This window comes from Macrotis lagotis, chromosome 5 (genome assembly GCF_037893015.1).
Source record: "Macrotis lagotis isolate mMagLag1 chromosome 5, bilby.v1.9.chrom.fasta, whole genome shotgun sequence".
In the NCBI taxonomy this organism is placed as follows: Eukaryota; Metazoa; Chordata; class Mammalia; order Peramelemorphia; family Peramelidae; genus Macrotis; species Macrotis lagotis.
Genome location: NC_133662.1, coordinates 221,399,077 through 221,418,593, shown reverse-complemented (window position 1 = coordinate 221,418,593; position 19,517 = coordinate 221,399,077). Strand labels below are relative to the sequence as shown.

Sequence of the window (19,517 nt, the reverse complement as noted above, 5' to 3'; positions counted from 1 at the left end):
AGCCAAATTCATGCTTGTCATGGTCACCTCCCCTGATATCATCATCTTCTTTGAGAATGAAGAGCAAACATCACTTACATCATCTGGTCAAGCACATTGCTCAAGAGAACTCAGACAAATACAAATGTAGCTAGTTCCAGGTCTCAGCACAGTTCCTGATGTTTAATAAATGTTTGTTGATTTGATTATGCTGCTTAATAACAATAAATCAATAACAAAAACCCTTGAAGATTATAATCCATAGTGAACAACTGTCTTTAATTCAAGGCCTGTAGAAATTGAGGAGATATTTCACCATATCCTACCCACAAAAATATGGTTGATATTCCAGGCTATTTGGAAACTTCTGCAAATTTCCTTTTTGGGGTTACATGAGCAGCATACAAAGAAGGAACTTCACTGCTATAGGACTGAACGGATTTAAAGGAACAAATGAGCTGTGGCTCTAATAATAGAAATGACATCTGAAATGGGGTCAAAGGAACCTAAGCACCCAAAACTGTAAGTAAGCCAACTCCAAACCATAAGTATGGTGCTAAAAGCAGGCAACCCTCCCACTCCACTAAAAAAAAAAGACACAAGACTATTCAGTTATAATCCATCTTTATTGTAAAAATCCAGATATAAAATGTATTCTTTCAGTCTTTCCGGTTTTTCCTTTTTTACAAAAACAAAAAGGCACATAAAAACCTTCCCATAGACGGATGTATACAGGCAGCCCTATCCCCCCACCCCCCCATATCTACATGCTTCATTCCGGGACACGTTGCTTTCCCCACATGCTTTGGTTCTTTCCTACCAGGGTAAAATTCTGAATTCCAAGACTGAATTACACAAAGAGGTGGTGATGGATGCAGAATATGTGGAATGGTCCACGACGTGCAGTACAGGGAGACTAGTAGTAGGTTTCTTTCTCCACCCAGCCTAGAAAAGGAGGAGGGGGAAGAAGGAAAAAAAAAAACAGGTTAACTATCTGATTTAGAACTTAGCTGAAAATAAAGCAAAGAATAGCAGATAAGAATTATCAGCATAAATAAGCAATACTAAGGCTTCTCCCTACAATTCAGAGTAATCTTAATCAAACTGCCAAATTTCATTTCAAAATAATGAACTCTATCTGCAAATAGGGCACAGGCTGAATAGGTAATTGTGAATTCTGACAGCAATCAAATTCTGTTTCACCCCAAATTTTTAAGATCCACAGGTCTTTGTATTAAGAGGACATCACCTTCTAATGTGGCACCATCTGCCTCCCACTCCCCAACCATAACAATCATGTCCTTACCACCAGGGCTCCTTCTGATGATAAGCTTTCTGACTTCATCATACACGAAGATAAGGAGAGAGTAAGGGAAGGCACAGAACCACCAAGTTGGTCTAGAAATAGAATCAAATAAGTTATTCATGCTCTTGGCTATATGGGGGAGAAGACAGAGGAAGCCAGTAGAAGTCATGTGTCCCTGTAAAGTAATGATGAAATCCTTCCTCATAAGGACACCCTAACCACACTCCTGGATACACGCAACACAACAAAGAGTCACACTGAGATGGGGTCAAACAGAAAAACTAACGGAAATACACAGTGAACCACATGCCCCAGCCCTAAAAGGATTTCATGAAAAGAAATCAGGTCACAGGGTTTATTTATCCCCTTTTGGTTTTGTTACTTTTTTTTTTTTTTGGTCTATTCTTCATAATGGGAGGTGAGTTGGGCCTATTTTGTGTTACTTTGAGTTGATTCATTGAAATTTTTTTCCTGGAAGAGGAACAATGGATTTGTCTCCTCTGCTGGTCTTCTGAACCTTGGACCAGTCAACCTCAATCACAATAGCCTTGAGGGACATAGAGAGCTGAGTGTCTTTATGTTTGCTAAGAATAGCATAGCACACATAGTAGGCACTTAATGTTTACTGACTGATGATGATTATTGATTAATAATTATGACGATACATAAAAATAATTCAAATAGGAAGTCTGGAGAAGTTAAAACTCATGGTGGTTGATGAATGGAAATATTGGAAGGAGGGAGATGTTCCCTAGGCCCATTAGTTGGAGATGGCTACTGAATCCTTCCTTACTTGCTGGCCCCAGCAAGCAAACCCTGTCTCTGAACAGAATCCTGGCCAAGTTTTAAGATAGTCCCTCTTACTTTCCTCTACATAGCCAAAGGAACCAATTTTTAAATAAATGCTGGAGAACTACTCACTGTGGTAATAAAAACTGTCTACCACTGTCAGCTAACATTAATACGGCACCTTAGTACTTGATCACACACCTATTTTGAACCACAACAGATCCCAGATAGCTTCACCTCCATTTTACAGGTGAGTATGGTATAGATCCTCCATGATCTCCCTTAGCAACTTCTCACCAAAGTGAGAGGGAGGGACCCTGAAGGAGGGGAGAATCCTTCTCTGTGCTAACACAAATGGAATGAGTTCAGTCTCTGGAGAGGTTACAATGAGTTCAGAAAAGAGTATCCAAAGACTGATACCTAACAGGGACCTCCTATTTGGTTCTCCACTACAGTGTGGACTACTGCCATTGATTTCTCAGAGAAAGCTCTCCTTATTTGGGAGTTAAGAACTGCAGAATGCCTTGATACCTGGGCTTGAGCAGTCTTCCATGAACTCCTCCCTCCAACAACTGTCCACTAGTGACAGTATTTGGATCAGCTGATAATCTAGAAGTGCTTCCATTTTGGTCAAAGCTTTAAAATGGATTAGATTAGAGAGCCCTTGGTTGGGGGGCTAAAAGGGAGCTCTCCTTCCTCCTCGTAGCTAGAACTCCAGGAACCAGAAGAGCTGGTTTTCTCTTTAGGGAGTATGAGTGGCTATCAGTCTTGTGTGACCAGGCCTCAGAGGCACTTTAGTCTCAGCCCAAGTCAAACCCCAACAATGGAATTTAACTGAGCTCAGTCTCTGGGTTGATAATCTAATTACATTCTCAGGCATACCTGAAAAAAAACTTCTAAAAGTTCTGAAAGCAATAGGCAAAAGGGCCATATTTCAAAATTCAACTGAGTCTAGCAACTTACTTGAGGGGATACATCCTTAGAGCAACACCCATTCCGGGACAATATGAAAGGAAGGCAGCAAGAGCAGTTTCTTCAAAGAGACCAAATATTAAGATCTTGTTCCTAGAGAGAAAGAGAATGTAAAAGAAGTGAATGTGTGAATGGGGAGATCAACAATAACTCAAACCTCCAAAAACTTCTCAAACTCCTTTACAGACTTACTTATTATTCACTGAAGCGAGTTATCTACCTAAGCAAGCAACTTTGAAATGTTTTTTTAAATCCCTAATACCTCCTCTTAAAGATAAGGAGGCACAATGGAAAAGTGGGTAATAATTAGTTCATAGACAGTCAGTGACTGCCAGGAGAATACTCAAGACCAGTGGCCAGATGACTTCAGCCCTGGTGCCTAGGCCGATGACTCCCTCAAACCTCAAAGAGAGAATGCTTGAGGTGAGGAGGGGGTATGGGCTGGTAAGAGAAGGAGGACCTGGCTTCCATGAACAAGATTCTGTCCTGATGCCCTCAGGAGATGACCCAGCACCACCAGAAGACTGTGTCCAGGAAGGGACTTTGCAGCCAAGCTTTCCCTTTGGTTAGGACTTCTGAGCTTGTGGTACTCACTTCATCCCTTGCTGGAAGACTGAATTCCTTCTGGTTTTGCAAATGATCAAGTCAGCCCACTGCACGACCACAATACTGACAAAGAAGGCTGTGTGGCAAGTGAACTCCACTATCTTCCTCTGTTCATAGGTCTGAAAGGGAATGAATACACACACACTAAAAATTGTTTTTTTCATTCCTTTCCAAAGCCACCATGCCCTTTTTCATCTTTCCCCTAGGCTCAGAAAAGACATGGTTCTTAAGAAGGCTTACCCACTGCTGACCATAGCTGTCTTCAACATCATTCACCCACCGGTCATCCCAGTCTACTCGGATTCCTAACAGCCCTGAAGGTAAGAAACCATTCTCGGCCAGAATCACAAAATAGGTAAAGAAACCTCCAAGAGCTTGGATCATACCTGAAAAAGGAGAAAACTCTTTTAATACCACAAAATGATTATTCTTCAGAAGAGTGCTACCCTTTACATATAGGACATTAAATTGTGTGATTTCCATAGCAACCCTGAGAGGAATATATTATAGCTCCTGAAGGGAGAGGAAATAAGGTGATGAAATTCTTTTTAGTTCCATTAACTAATGAGTTACATGTGGCCTTCTGGCCCACTGTTCTTCTCACCATACCAATTGCCATTCCAGAAAAATCTATTTTCAGATGAAAACATCACTTGACTTTCCATTAATAGGCTACTAGAAGTCCAGGACTTAACCAAAAAGCATGTTAAGAGTGATGCTACCTCTGCATTCTTTTACTAAACCAAATATCCTAGAAAGCCTAACTTTCTACAAGCTCCAGATGACCTAATCTATAGGTATGTGCATGTGAGAGAGAAGCAGAGAGACAAGAGATGCTGAGAACTCCCATCCTCCAAGGAAGGTGGGAATAGTTCGTTCCTGGGTGATTTCACAGGAACAAAATTGTTCTCTGTAGGCAGCTATCTCTGTGACTCACTTTGAGCTTGAATGAGCTGTCTTTTCCAAGCTCTCTGTCTCTTCAACACTGCCTAACTCTCCTTACTCTAAGTTATCCCCCAAGCTGGGGGAATGCTTGCCTTCCTCTGCTAAATGTCCAACCTTCAAGTCCCAGCTAAAATATCACAAACTACAGGAAAACTTTTCTGATTCCCTTTAATAATATCTTCCTTCAACACTATTGTTCTATTAGAAACCAGGAGGGACAGGATTTCAGGGAAGTCTGGAGGGATTTGCATGAACTGATGCTGAGTGAGATGAGAACCAGAAAAACACTGTACACCCTAACAGCAACATGGGAGTGATGTTCAACCTTGAAGGACTTGCTCATTCCATCAGTGCAACAATTGGGAACAAGTTTGGGCTGTCTGCAAAGGAGAGTGCCATCTGTATCCAGATAAGGAGCTGTGGAATTTGAACAAAGTTCAAGGACTATCCAATGCAATTTAGAAAAACATAGATATCTTATTGTCTGATCTCTAAGGATATGATTTCTCTCTCATCACACCCAATTTGGATCAAGGTACAACATGGAAACAAAGTAAAGACTGACAGATTGCTTTTCCGGGTGGAGTGGGGGTAGGAGAGTAAGATTAGGGGGAAAATTGTAAAACTCAATATCTTTAATAATAATTAATTAAAAAAATAATGTCTTCCTTCTGTCAGTGAGTTCCAATTTATCCTATATCTATCAGTCTATACACACATACACACACACACTCTTTGTATAGTTATTTGCATGTTGCTCCTCCATAAGACAGTAGTTTCTTGCCAAAGAGCTTGCTTTTGTTATCCCCAGTGCATAATAATTTTAATTTTAACATTATTCCAGGATTAATTATTCTACATGTCTATGTTATCATAATGAATACTACCTGCCCATTTATTCCCTGTTGGTAGTGGGAATTTAAACCCAACCCTGCTACTTCTGTATTCTTTTACTGAACCAAATGTCCTAGAAAACCTAACTTTCTAATGGTACAAGTTCCAGATGACCTAACTGAAGTGTGTGTTTGTGTACCTGAGAGACAAGAGATAAAGATACACACATACAGAGACAGTCAGTAAGACCCACAAAGATTGAGAGAGGGAGAGGCCCAAGTTTTCTATCTTTCAGTTCTTACTAGTTCAAGATTTTCATCTCTAGGAAAAAGAAAAGATCGTATCTCAGTGTGACCAACCAAATTGGAAACTAATCTCTAACCTTCACTGCAAGCTTAAAGTTCAATTCAGACTAAGGGTTGTTATTTGAAGTCTGCTCCTCTGGATGTTTGAAGATGGAAGTCCTTTTTGGGCTTTCATGAGGTTAGGTTTGTCCTCAAATTGCCAGAAAGGAGTGATCTTATCCTAGGAAATAAATACCAACTGGAGGAAAAACAAAAAACCTCCTCTACAAGTGACTTGGCAAGAATTAATTAACATATAAATCTTGAGACACTTTCTGAGATAAGGGAGGGAAGAGATTCTATATGGCTTTATTAATTAGCTATTTTAAATCTTTTTTAGTCTAGCTAGGACCGATACCAGGAGAGACTAAAGTCTTAGTTCAAAGCTAGTCTATCTCTTTTCCTTTAAAAATCTGGCACTTCCCATTCAAGCAGACAAAGACATTGGCCACTTACCAATCTGTCCATAGGCCATGCTAATCAGCCGTTCATTCACCAATTTGTCCGTTTTAGGATTTCTGGGTTGTCTCTTCATGATGTCACTCTCAGCTTGCTCATAAGCCAGGGAAATAGCTGGCACCTTGGAAGGAAGAGAGGAGACTCTCATAATTATAGTTATGACCAGCATGGAGCATGGCAAAGAGGGGATGTATATTTTTCTCCAGCTTAAAAAAGGTTAAGATAACCTCATTGTTTCCCATCTGAGTTAAATTATTCTACGAATGATGTGGTGTTAAGAGTCTGACATAATTTGCAAAGGGGAGAGAGAGAGTCTTGCTATCTGATAAATCGGTGTCTCTGATAACATGAAAGACATCAAGGGAAAGCCTTCACAATACAAAGTGTTTCTGTCATACTCTCCCTTGGGGATAGAGGTATTCAAAACATGTCCTCAACTAAAAATAGAAATGGAGATGACCTCTAAGGTCTTTTCCAAAAAGGATTCTATGAAAAACAAGGAGGGAGATTACAGAGCTACCCGACTTATGTGACTAAGGACATTCTTTTCCCTATGGAGGATCTATGAGGATAATTTGGACATTTCCCGACAGTGGCTGAGGACAACACCAGCATACCCCGTGACGTAACACCCACAAGGGAACATAATGTTTGCTGTGTCCTACTTGTAAGTTTTCACCTGAACTCACCATGTCAGTACCCAAGTCAATGCAGAGAATGGTGACAGTCCCCAAGGGCAGAGGGATATTTGCGATGATAAAGATGAGGAAAGGAGTGATTTCTGGAATGTTACTGGTCAGTGTGTAGGCAATGGATTTTTTCAGGTTATCAAAGATCAGTCGACCTAAGAAAAGCCAAGGCCATTCATTACAAATTTGCATGAACTAGTCACCCCCCCCCAAAAAAGATGCCAAGTATAAGGCATGGAAATGAAGCATCTTTTTAATCAGGAATGATTTGTTAGGAGTATCAAAGTTTCTTGTACCTTCTTCCACTCCAGTCACAATAGAAGCGAAGTTATCATCGAGGAGGATCATATCAGCAGCCTGCTTGGACACATCAGAGCCAGAAATACCCATAGCAACCCCAATATCTGCTTTTTTAAGGGCAGGAGAATCATTCACACCGTCTCCAGTCACAGCTACAATAGCACCCTGTCCAGAGAAAATGAAAACATTAACACTAAAGGAGATGCTTAGTTCTGGCTACATGGCAAGGGGGTGGGTTATCAAAACTAATCTCATCTCTCCTCAGTTCCTGCCCTAGAATTTTCATTGTGCCAAAGTGAAACTTTATTTCTGCCCTACCAGTGTGGCATGGGTTTTCCAGTCCCTTTCACATCAATTTTCAAAATTCTGCTAGCTGAAAGAACTCCAGTTCAGGAATCCTTACTGGGCCTAGATTGCTTTCTTTCTCTACTTCTCCCTGAGGGTGGTTTTGAAATCAATAACCCAGGAGCATCCCAGGCTCATTGGTGCTGGAGGGGATCTTAGGTCATCTTCTAAACCCTTCGATTTACTGATGAGGTAAAAGGAAACCTTTGGTGGTTTTTCCTTTATTTTCCCCCCTCAGGCTGAGAGGAAAAGGCACTACCTTTTAGACCCTGCTTACTACTATTCACAGACTCATGATTTCTCAAGAAACCTGCTAGTGATTGCACCATAGGTTTGGTCCTGCTACTGCTGCTGTTTCACTTCCACAGGTGGCAAAGCCTCCTGAAATGTCATGGTGAACTACTAGCAAACCACAGGGAGCTGCCTGTTCCCCCATTTTCTCCTCTCATTCCCTCCTTTAGGCAAGGACTCTTCTCTGACCTGTCTCTGGCAACCTTCAACAATGATAAGCTTCTGCTGAGGAGAGGTTCTGGCAAAGACAATCTCGGTGTGGTGCTTCAGGATGTCATCCAGTTGTTCAGAGGTCATGTCCTTCAGATCACTGCCATGTACTACACAGGCTTTGGCATCTCTAGAATTTCAAACAAATAAAACCCTTAAGTTCTCTCTGCCTCACTTTCCTCATCTGTAAAATGGGGGCAATATCTATACATATACAACAAATACATACATGGTGATGAAACATGAATATATATTATATATATATATATATATATATATATATATATGTATAAAACTTATGTATACATGCACTGCATTCCTCAATCCCTTCCTTGCTCCTCCCCCAAAAGGGTTGATTTGTCTATTTAAAGCAAGTTTCACTATCCCATTTTCCACAGCTATTATGCAGAGAACTATCATAGTTGACATTTAGCTCAGGGGAAAAAGATTCAGACTAGTTGGGGAAAAAAGGACAAAACAACCAAAAGATGTTAGCAGCCAAGGAAGGTCATTTTTTTGCCTTCTGGAGTTTTAATCCAACTCTCTTGAAAGTTTCTTAGCCCCGTGACATAACTTAGGAAGAGCTGACAAATGAAAACCAAGCTAAATCATTACTGATGGCTAAATGTTTCATTAAGTTTCTTGTAAAGGATTGGGGATGGCATGGAAAGTGCCATGGGGAAAAAAACCAACAACATTGTATTCAGCGCCAGGACATTTTTGTTTTCAATTATCCTAGTGTGTCAACTTTCTGGATGTTGACTCTGGGCCTTGTCACTTTGCCCCTGCCCTTTTTCTCTACAAAATGAGAGGCTTATTCCAGCTTCCTTCAGTCAATGAAAACCAAACAAACAAACCCAAAACATTATCCTATGGTTTGCTTTTACTGATTTGGACATCTTCAATTCAATGACTAAGTATCCTGACCAGATCTTGTTTTCTACCTGACCAATTTAGAAACAAAAGGTGGCTTAGACAAGGGATTTTCTCTCTGGATAACTCAAGGAAATTTACTTAGTTTGACTACTGGAATATTTTTGTCCTAGGGAACTCCCTGGTGAAGTAATTCTATCTATCAATGCCAGCAACTGTCCTACACAACTTATAGTTTCAGGGGCTGCTGTCTGGACAACCAAAAGATAAGTGGCTGTGTTATCAGGAGCAGAACTTGACAGAACAACATGGTTTCCAGATTGTGAAGCCAGCTCTCCAATTATGTCATACTGGCTACCTGAATATTTCAGAAAAAAAGCAAAGTATAAGGGCTTAAGTTACATTAATGATTGCTTCCATTTTATTATGCTTTAATTTTTTACTGTGGTGGATGTGTTTTTTCCCTATTTTCATTGATATTTATAAGTAATTCTTTGGGTTGCTTCAAAAATTGTTGCTGTCTTTCTCCTACTCCAACTCTCCGGTTGTAGAAAACTGAATTTCCCATGAATTGACTTAGCTAATTATCATGTCACCCTGGAAGGTCACTGATCCTTCAATATATCTCAAAGATATAAGAACTAGGGACATCCATGATGATGTTCTATCAGCTAAACTCAAGAGTTTATTGTGAACTTATGTACCTAAGTACATTTGAGCTTCTTTTGGGAGACTGTTCCAAAACCAAGGGTTTGTTCTCTTGGAATATCAGGAGTAGGGAAGTCAATGTACTTGTGGATTAGTTGCAAACTAGTGGATGCTAAGCTTCCTCCTTTAAACTAGTTTAATTTCACCTCTGAGCAAGTCTGTTCATACCAGACTTTCTAAACTGCTAATACTCTACTGATGCTGTTCATTCAGAAAAGAGTTAACTCCTGATATTGTTCAGTTATGCTGAAGGAAAACTTGGAACCAAGGGCAAAGAGAAAGCACAGATCCCTTGGTCTGATTTCACAAAGTAATCAGTCTGGCAGAGCTGTTGGGGTTACCTGGCATTCACTTGGCTCACGGGAATGTTGAGACGGGCAGCAATGTCTTCCACAGTCTCATTGCCTTCTGAGATGATGCCTACACCTTTTGCAATAGCTTTAGCTGTGATTGGATGGTCGCCAGTGACCATGATCACCTAGTAAGAAAGAAAAAAGAGGAAAAAATTCATTTCTTGCAGATTGCCAAGAGAACAAATGAGAAAAACTATCTTTCTACTTGTGAAGACCAAAAGAACAATAATAAGTATTCCACCAATGAAAAGGCAGTACTTTGTTCCCAAGAAGGAGATCCGGCAGAGAGGACGGGGACTAGCCTTGGAGTCCGGCAGACCAGGGTTGATTCCAACCTCACACATATACTAGCTATTTGACCATGGGCAAATAAATCACTGAGCCTCTCAGTGCCTCAGATTACTCTCTAAGTTGCAATGAATGTTTTATTAGTGAAGGGAAGCTGGGACCAAACAAAAGGGTTTTTAAGCAACATTATTAAAAAAGAAATTTCCAGAACTGATTAAGTATGAAGCAAAATTCAGACATAAGAATACCAAATGATAATCATCCAAAAAAAAATGCTTGAGTCCACTAGCAATGAAAATTTTAAATGAAAACTCAACTACACATTACATGTATTAAAGTAGCAAATTAGAACCAAGAGATTAAAAAGCTCCATGTTTATCTGGAGAAGACCCTCCACTCCCTTATCCATTAACCTTCGCTAAAGACATTTATAGTGGATGTTTTTCTTGGGTGGCAAGATGGGGGCTAGAGAAGGTCTATCATCAAAATGTGAAATGAAGCAATGGCTATGTTGTAGCACATGAGCACAACCGAATACAAAACTGCTGCAATGAAGAATTGAAAGAATCGAATTATTAATATAAAAGTGGGAAGAGATAGAATGCTGACACTTAGGACTACAATTATATCAAAGTATCTATCTGCCTGCATCAACCACAAAAGAAAATGTCAAGATTTAGAAAGTTTCACTATTGCTCCATTATCTACTCTTCCAGGACTGATAGAAGTTCATATAATGATGCATCTGCGGGTTTACAGCAAAATGATCATGGTTGTGTGGATGGTAAGAACACAGAACAAAAACTATAGTAATTTTAAACCACTCTTGAAACCTGATCCCTCCCCATCCCCCAATGGGATGTTGTGAAACCAGGAAAAATACCTTAATCCCAGCACTTCTACACTTTCCCACAGCATCAGGGACAGCAGCCCGGGGAGGATCAATCATGGAGATGAGGCCAACAAAGCAGAGGTTATCCACAGGGAAGTTCACTTCATCTGTATCAAACTGGAATCCTTCAGGAAACTGTTCATCAGGCAGGAAGAGGTGACAAAACCCTGGGTGGGAAAACAAGGCAACCAGAGATTCTTAAGGAATCTTAGAATCACCCAAGAGTAAAGAATTGCCCAATGGCAAAAGGACCTCAAGTGACTTTAGCCCATGGCCTTACCTGAAAAATGAATTGTTTTCTCTCTATAAGGCCTTTGGGTAACTTTTTTAGATCATCAGCATTTTTTTAGGGGTCAGAAAGAATGAATGAGTCAAAGATCCAGGGCTCAAATCTAGACAGACATATTTGACTTGGAGACTCATTTTCTTCCATGTAAAATGAGACTTAGGATTAGAGTTCTAAGATCTCTAGCTAGCTGTAAATTTATGCATTCTATGAAAAGACCAGACAAGTTAAGAGAATAGTGTAGGGATTTTTAATCTTTTTTTCCTCACAGACAAAAAACTGTCAAAGCAATCTGGTGAATGTATGACCTGTCTCCTATTTCAGGTTAATGCTTTTAATTATATATTATAAAACCATAGAATTTAAGGGAAGGGGCAGCCAGCTGGTGCAATGAATAGAACACTGGCCCTGAAGTCAAGAGAGACCTAAGTTCAAATCACTTAGCTGGACAAAGTTATTTCACTCCAATTTCCACCCCCCCCCCAAAAAAAGATTAAAAAGAAAACCCAAATTAGTGACAATAATGTGACACTGCCCCCCCACCATCCAAGTTCACAAACCCCAAGTTAATAATCTTCAAGTCAGTGGTTAAATCAACTGTTGTCCTAAGCTCTGTACTCCAAGGCTAATTCAAGTCCCTTTGGCTTTCTGAGAGCCATTTCTATAGTCTGTATACTAATATCCTTGGCTGCAGAAATGGGGACAAGGCTGCCTTCTATCTTCTCTACCCACCCACCTCAGAGAACTGACCCAATTATACTTCGTTCAGGCCTACATTTTAGTATTTGTATTATCAGATCATGAATTCATGGACAGGTGGGGAGGCAACAGACCATTAAATGAGATCATCCAGGATGAACTCTTCAGTGTGGATAATCCACAAAACAGATAATAATCAACTACAGAATTCCAAGGAAAGGATATTTAGGGACCAGTTATTTATCTATAATCACCAGGAAAGAATTTTTTGAATGGGTTTAAAATAGGAGATGGGAGAATTTCTTTAAGATAAAAAAGATTACCCATGCTATAGAGGTTGGAAATTCTTTCTACTTTTGAGAAAGAAGGGCCCATTTATTAGGCCAGAGGACATCACAACTTGTATAAATAGCAATCAGAGACTGAACTCTGAGATAAAGCAATATTAGGACTTTCTCACAGATTGTCATAATTCAAAGTGCCTAGGTATACAAAACTGTGCTAGAGTCTGGGGACAATAACCTCTTCTTCCCCTCAAAGTGCATCCACTTGGGAAGACAAGAACCCTCCTCCATCTCTTTACCTAGCACTCTTTCTCCAAGGCCTCCAAGCTCTAGGTAGGCATTCTGAAAGGCATCTTTCAGTTCCTCATCTAGCTCCTGTTCTTTGCCATGGATCAAGATGGAGCTGCAGCGGTCCAGGATTCTCTCAGGGGCACCCTTCATCACCAACAGATGTCGGGGTTCATTTGTGTTTGGGTTCTTATGGATAGACAGCTGAAAGAGATTGTGCAATGTTCAAGTTAAATTAGATGCAGTGTGGAGAAGTGTTGGATTAATGTGCTACCTGTATGTCTTTCATATATGTAAGAAAGCTCAAAAACTGTTGCATTGGTTATGAAGAGGCTAATCATGGTTCTGATCCCCTAATTCAAGTTAGAAGGGGTAGGGGAAGTGCTATACATGAAACAATCAAGGATGCACTATTAAAGTGAGGGGTGGGGGTTGACATAATACCACCACACTACAGATAGTCCAACTGGGAGTACAGAGATTGAATTAGATCAATTTTAAAATGAGGACTTCCAGTGAGCAGGGGACAAACCAAACAAATATGGTTTATGATGTATTATAAACCCATGGACTTAGAAACCTTACAAAGTTGCTGAAGCAAAGACTTAAAAATGAAGAAATCGTAACAAATTTCACTCAATTAACGTTCTAAAAGAAAAGTTAACTTGTGAACAATAATTTCCTCTATTAAAATTCAAAGTCAGGTTAATTGAGAAGCATCCTACATTTTTGGTCTGGGACAAACATGAATGCTTGAGGATGCAAAGTGATGTAACTGTAACTTGCTTTTTTAAAGGCCATTTTACTTCTACACAGAAGAAATGGAAAATACTTCCTACCCCATCATCTTCTCTGCCCCCCCCATCCCTGGTACAAAAGCACACAAGGAAATCTTATTTAACCTGGTACTTGTTGGTGGAGTTGAAAGGTATCTCTACAATTTTGGCATATCTATCTCTCATTTCCTTGACAGAACCACAGCACAATTCAATACATTTTAAGAGGGCTGATTCGGAAGCATCTCCAGCAACAGCTCGCTGCAAACAAAAGACATTATCTGTTAATGACATGAAAAGATTTTAGCATTGAGCTAGACAGCCTTGAAAAATGAGATAAATAACTTCACAGACATATTACTGATTATATTATGGTTTTGTGTACTGAGGGAAATGGAAAGAACAGAAAGAAATGGGAATATACCAAAAAAAAAGTGGAGGATAGGAAGAGAGTAAAGATGGGTAGAAAATAGGGAAAACATCTTTATACTGGTAGAGTCTCCTTAAACTCCCTTAGCCCTTCTAAGAGACTCCTGTCTACTCTGACTCTCAGACTGGACTTTAGCTGGACTAGTCTTTGTTCAAGAGCTGAAGGACAGCGAGCTGTAAGAGTTCTGTGCCATTGCCCCTTCAGGGACAAAGATTCTTTCTCACTCCATTTCTGACTGATCCTACTTCTAGCTACATAACCTGCAGATGTACCCTAGTTCAATTCACTCTCAATTCAGAGCTTTGAATGTCAGGCAAGCAAGGTCAAGGGCAGACTAAAGGACCTTGTAAATGAAGCATTATCTTAATCATGGAAGTTTGTCCAGGCTTAAAGGCTCCAAGCCAAAAGAACAAAATGGACAGGCCAATGGTTTAATTCAGGTCTAAGATTTCAGATTATTACCAAAGACATTAGATCATGCTTAGATGAGCATGCTGAAAGCTAAATTGGCTGGTAGAATCTGAGAAGAGTCAGAAATTGGAAACAAAGATCACATAATTAAAGAAATCTCTAGCTTCTAAAACAGTTAATTTGTGCCATTTTCACTACTGACATGCCCAGGATCTCACAGCTAGTAAATGTCTGAGCTCCTATTTGAAACCATTTCTATCCACTATATTGCCTAGCTGTCCCCTAACTAACTGACCTCATTATTCCATTATTTAGGTTACCTCTTAACTCCAGGTAGTTACCTCAAATATAAGCCTTAACTACTAAAATCCCAAGAGACACTCTTAGTTTGGAGGCAAAAATACCTAGGGGCCTTCTTTGAGCCCTTGAGTCCTGGGGCAATGTATAGCCCAAGATTCTTCCCTTCTTACAGATAAAAGAAATTCATGAGAAGAATTCATGAAAAATTCACTGAGCAAGATTAAAGACCAAAATAATTATATATATGAAGAATGGAATTTAACTACCAAACAAATTACAGGTAATTAAAAAGATCTAACACCTTAAACAATTGAAATATAACTCCCTCTTCCTTTCTTCCTTTTCCCCCTCCCTACCAAGATTGTAGCCATACCAAGCAGTGAAATAGTTGGGCTAAAAATCAATTCTAGTATTCCTTCACTACAATTTAGTAATCTTTCTGCTATACCACATATCAATAGGTAAAAAGAACCCAACAGAGAAGACAGGAAAATGGTCTTAGAATGAGGACAATACACTTTCAAGTCTTGTCCATGATAAATTGTCTTGAATGACTCAACATTCTGGACTATTCTCTAAGGTGAGGTTTCCTCATCTAAACCAATGAAATGGCAAGGCCAAGTCCCCTTACCTATTAGTAAGGAAATCAATCTCCAGGGTTACTTTGAAATATTATATGTGCTTTAATGTTAAATGTCTTTGAAAAAACAATTCCACATGTGAAGTTTTTTTGGAAACTGTCTCCATTCCTATTTTGATTTTGCTTTGTACTTTTACATAAGAAAAAGAGAAGCAGTTCATTACACTTAATGAATTGCAAATCTCCCCAACCACCAATTAAAAAACTATTTGAGGTCTTTAAGCTGTGCAACATTATGTAGCTAAATTTGAGACTATAGAGAATACCCAAGATATCCCCATACCCCTCCCTTTCAAAATGGGGCTTCCCAAATTTGTTACTTCAGATAGGCAGAAAGCCTTAAGGCACACTGGAGTCTCACAGCTTACCTTCAGAATAGGTAGATTTTCTTGATTAGCCTGAAACACAGCACGGTTACACAGTCCTGCAATTCTGGACAGGGCAAGCCAAGTAGGTGAAGTCTTATCGAAAGAGACACCTGAGGGAGAGAGAGTTTCTCTATACTGGGTATGAACAAAAATCAATTCATTTAAATAAATGTCCCTTCCCCCCACCGAAAAAAAATCTCATTCTATATAGTACCTCCTCCCTGCAGTGGAATGTTGCCTATAATTCACATTTGGTCTGTTTTTCTCTTGTTACAAAAGGAGGGCTATTTATTGGAGCCAAGTGGGCTGTGAGTGGGTTTGTTCACATATGATACTCAGAAATGAATTGGTGTAAAAACCAAAAGGCATAAATAAATACAAGGTACTTTCCTAGTTAACGCCTCTGAAAAGTTTCCATTTCATGCCCATCCAGAATCATCAGAATTTCTGAATGACTTGTGACATTAGTCTAATTTCAGCTAATTCTACTGAAAGAATCTGAATAGAAACTGCTGTTAGCTTTGGGTGACTTTAATTTAAGACAAAAACTTAGAATTATATATCATTTTACACACATATATATATATATATATATATATAGAGAGAGAGAGAGAGAGAGAGAGAGAGAGAGTGTGTGTGTGTGTGTGTGTGTGTGTGTGTGTGTATTTGAACATATCAAGTGGTACATAGCAAATTTTTAAGTTTCTGGTACAATCTTCCTGTTATGAAAACACTTGTTTTATTCCATAAATTTAAGTTAAAATTTCAAAAATGTATATACAGATATATTTATAATCTATCTCCCAGTTGAGCATGACTTTTAAATCTAGCTAGGGCAATTTGGCATGCATTGTTGATAGAATGACTGTCTCTCTTACCACTCTGGTTTTCTGTAGTATCAGCTTCATGGATTTGATTGTCAAACCACATGTGGGCTACTGTCATTCGATTCTGAGTCAGGGTTCCAGTTTTATCAGAGCAGATGGTAGATGTGGAGCCCAATGTTTCCACAGCTTCTAAGTTCTTTACCAAGCAGTTCTTCCGTGCCATTCTTTTGGCAGTCAGGGTCAAACATACCTAGGAGACATTCAAAGTTGGTGCTGAATTAATTTGCCCGAAGGTCTGGTTTGACTTCTCTGGGCTTTAAGCATCCTTTACCAAAAAAAAAAAAAAATCAGTTTCCTCTCCTTTCCCAAAAATAACCAGCTAAATTTTAAATGTTTATAAATAACCATATCAAAGAGCCAATAAAAATGTACTGAGCAACCAACACAGTCAAAATTCAATTTTGGGGGGTAGAGGGGTGTAGGGAGGGCAAACCCTCCTCCTCCCATGAATTAAACTTTTTAACTTATATAGGTTTAATAACTACCCTCAATAACTCAGAAGAAAAGTTTTTTTTTGTTTTTTTTGTTTTTTTAGGTTTTTGCAAGGCATATGGGGTTAAGTGGCTTGCCCAAGGCCACACAGCTAGGTAATTATTAAGTGTCTGAGACCGGATTTGAACCCAGGTACTCCTGACTCCAAGGCCGGTGCTTTATCCACTACGCCACCTAGCTGCCCTTGAAAAGTATTTTTTAACAAAGCTTTGAAGTCATTATTTCTTTGTGATTACTATCAGTTAACTCAAAAGCCCATAACCCTCTCGCCATCCCTTCTTACCGTGACAGTGGCCAGCAAGCCCTCTGGCACATTGGCAACAATGATACCAATGAGGAAAATGACAGCTTCCAGCCATGTGTATTCAAGAATCAGAGAAAGGATAAAGAAGGTAACTCCCAGGAACACAGCCACACCGGTGATAAGATGGATGAAATGCTCAATTTCTGCGGCAATGGGAGTCTGACCACCTTCTAGCCCAGATGCAAGTGTAGCAATTCGTCCCATTACAGTCCGATCCCCAGTGTACACAACGATTCCTCTGGCAGTGCCTTAGAAAGGAAACATTAGACCCGTTTGTATATACTTGAGAACACAAACCTTAAGACCAATAAAGGCGTACTCATGGGCAATGCAAGGTAAACACATCCCCCCATGAATTCATGTATTCTTTATCTGTGCTTACAGAGAATTCAAAAGGTGTTTTGCTTGGAAAGTTTGTGACCTTTGGTGAAAGGAGTGGTCTATGAATAAAGGAGCTTTCTTCTCATAAAAATGGGCCAAGTTAATTTCTATTGGAATAGATTTATCTGTTTGGTGAAACCTGTTGAACTCCATTTCAAAAATCATGTTTTGTTGCCATATCCATAAATTGAAAGAAATGCAAAATTTCCATTAGGTTTGTAAAAATAAAGATGTCATTTCCCCCCTTACCCAAAGGTTTAGAATGCCTGAAATAAATATATGGGTTCATCCTAGATGAGATTTAGATCTCTAGGTCTCAATTTTTTTTTTTAATCTTAGGATCCTTTGTGCTCTTAAAAATTAAGAGGACCCCAAAGAAATTTTTGTTTATGTGGGTCATGTCTACTGAGGGAAGCTACTAAATCACTGTATTTGCAGCTAAATCTTCATGTTCAGATAGCCTCTGGAATATTTTCCTGAGAGAATGAGTTAAAAAAAGAGGCAAAATGGTTTATTATAAAGTGGTTTAAAAATAGTTTTGGCTTTGGGGACCATCTGAAAGGGTCTGAAGTTCCTGGATCATTCTTTTGAGGATGGCTGATTTGGCCATCAAAATCAGAATCCAATTGAAAGAGGTTAGGGGGAAAAGGGTTGAATTGAGCCTTAAGATTTTAAGACCCAAAAGTGCATTTATTGGATTACAGTTCTTTAATAGAGATGTAGAAAGTAACAGTGATTTGTAATCATAAACCAGTTTCTTAGACAGTTGTATTATATTTACAAAACTGTCTTACCTTCCACGCAGTTGGTAGAGAAAAAGGCAATATTCCTTGTTTCCAATGGATTTTCATTAGTGAAATCAGGAGACCTGGTTTGTGGTTCAGATTCACCCGTGAGTGAAGAATTGTCTACCTGTATGAATGAAAGAACGGAAATCCTTTTGGCCCAGAAGAAATATACACCTCTTGGATTCCTGTAGTTATTAGAAATGACCAATTTTAAATTAGTGGGAAATTTAATGAGAAATTAAACCTGAATTCTGTATGGGAAGGTGGTCAGGATGTGAATATTTGAAACCATCTGCCTAATAAATAAACTAAGCAGAATCATTATGGAAAAAAATTTAGAAAGGCAATGAGACTCCAAGTAACTAGAGAATTCTGCCAAAATTTTAGTCTCTTCAGATTCTTTCCTCTGATGACATCCTATGTAAAGATAGTATATTTGCCAGAATAGAAAATCAGGAAGTTTTCTATCAGAATAAACTATGGCTTCCAGATAATTCCTTAAACTTTCCATTACAGTAGGTGGAGAACTGCCTGTTCCTAAGGGAAAGAGTGGGAGGGGGATGGGAGCAGTCCCTGGTCAAAGAGGCAAATGGGTCCCCTATTATTACCACCCTCCCACTGCAGCCTAATCAACAAAAATATGGAAGAGATTGGGGTATAGGAGGCAGGGGAGGAGAACAAGAAAAACTCAACCTACTTTGCATCCATTTGCAGAAATGATTCGAAGATCAGCTGGGATTCGGTCACCTCCTTTCACCTCTACTAGATCCCCAACTACAACCTCTTCAGCATTTATGCTCATTTTTTCACCATTTCGAATCACAAGGGCTTGCTTTGAGAGGAAATAATTTGTACCATTATATATATATGGGAAAAACTCACTGGTTAACATTAAGATCAGCAAACAATCTCATCTAGGATGAACCCTATTTATTTCAGATATCTTAACACTATTTTGTCCTATAATTTCTTAGCATAAAGAGATTCTAAGAACATATAT

At 39.2% G+C, this 19,517-nt stretch overlaps 1 protein-coding gene across 1 annotated transcript in view; it reads right to left on the bottom strand.

Moving 5' to 3' along the window:
* Positions 1–586: 586 nt before the first annotated feature.
* The window catches only part of ATP1A1 (ATPase Na+/K+ transporting subunit alpha 1), a 33,349-nt gene continuing 14,418 nt past the window's right edge, over positions 587–19,517 (bottom strand). The window contains exons 6-23 of the mRNA XM_074188529.1: positions 19,215–19,349; positions 18,524–18,641; positions 17,328–17,596; positions 16,544–16,742; positions 15,666–15,775; positions 13,643–13,777; positions 12,752–12,944; positions 11,175–11,350; positions 9,992–10,128; positions 8,049–8,199; positions 7,220–7,388; positions 6,924–7,078; positions 6,232–6,355; positions 3,893–4,038; positions 3,641–3,771; positions 3,038–3,139; positions 1,286–1,377; positions 587–924 (exon numbers count right to left, since the gene is read on the bottom strand). Of these exons, the coding sequence (XP_074044630.1) occupies positions 896–924; positions 1,286–1,377; positions 3,038–3,139; positions 3,641–3,771; positions 3,893–4,038; positions 6,232–6,355; positions 6,924–7,078; positions 7,220–7,388; positions 8,049–8,199; positions 9,992–10,128; positions 11,175–11,350; positions 12,752–12,944; positions 13,643–13,777; positions 15,666–15,775; positions 16,544–16,742; positions 17,328–17,596; positions 18,524–18,641; positions 19,215–19,349 (2,571 nt within the window). The 3' untranslated portion in view covers positions 587–895. The remainder of the gene's footprint in view (positions 925–1,285; positions 1,378–3,037; positions 3,140–3,640; positions 3,772–3,892; positions 4,039–6,231; positions 6,356–6,923; positions 7,079–7,219; positions 7,389–8,048; positions 8,200–9,991; positions 10,129–11,174; positions 11,351–12,751; positions 12,945–13,642; positions 13,778–15,665; positions 15,776–16,543; positions 16,743–17,327; positions 17,597–18,523; positions 18,642–19,214; positions 19,350–19,517) is intronic.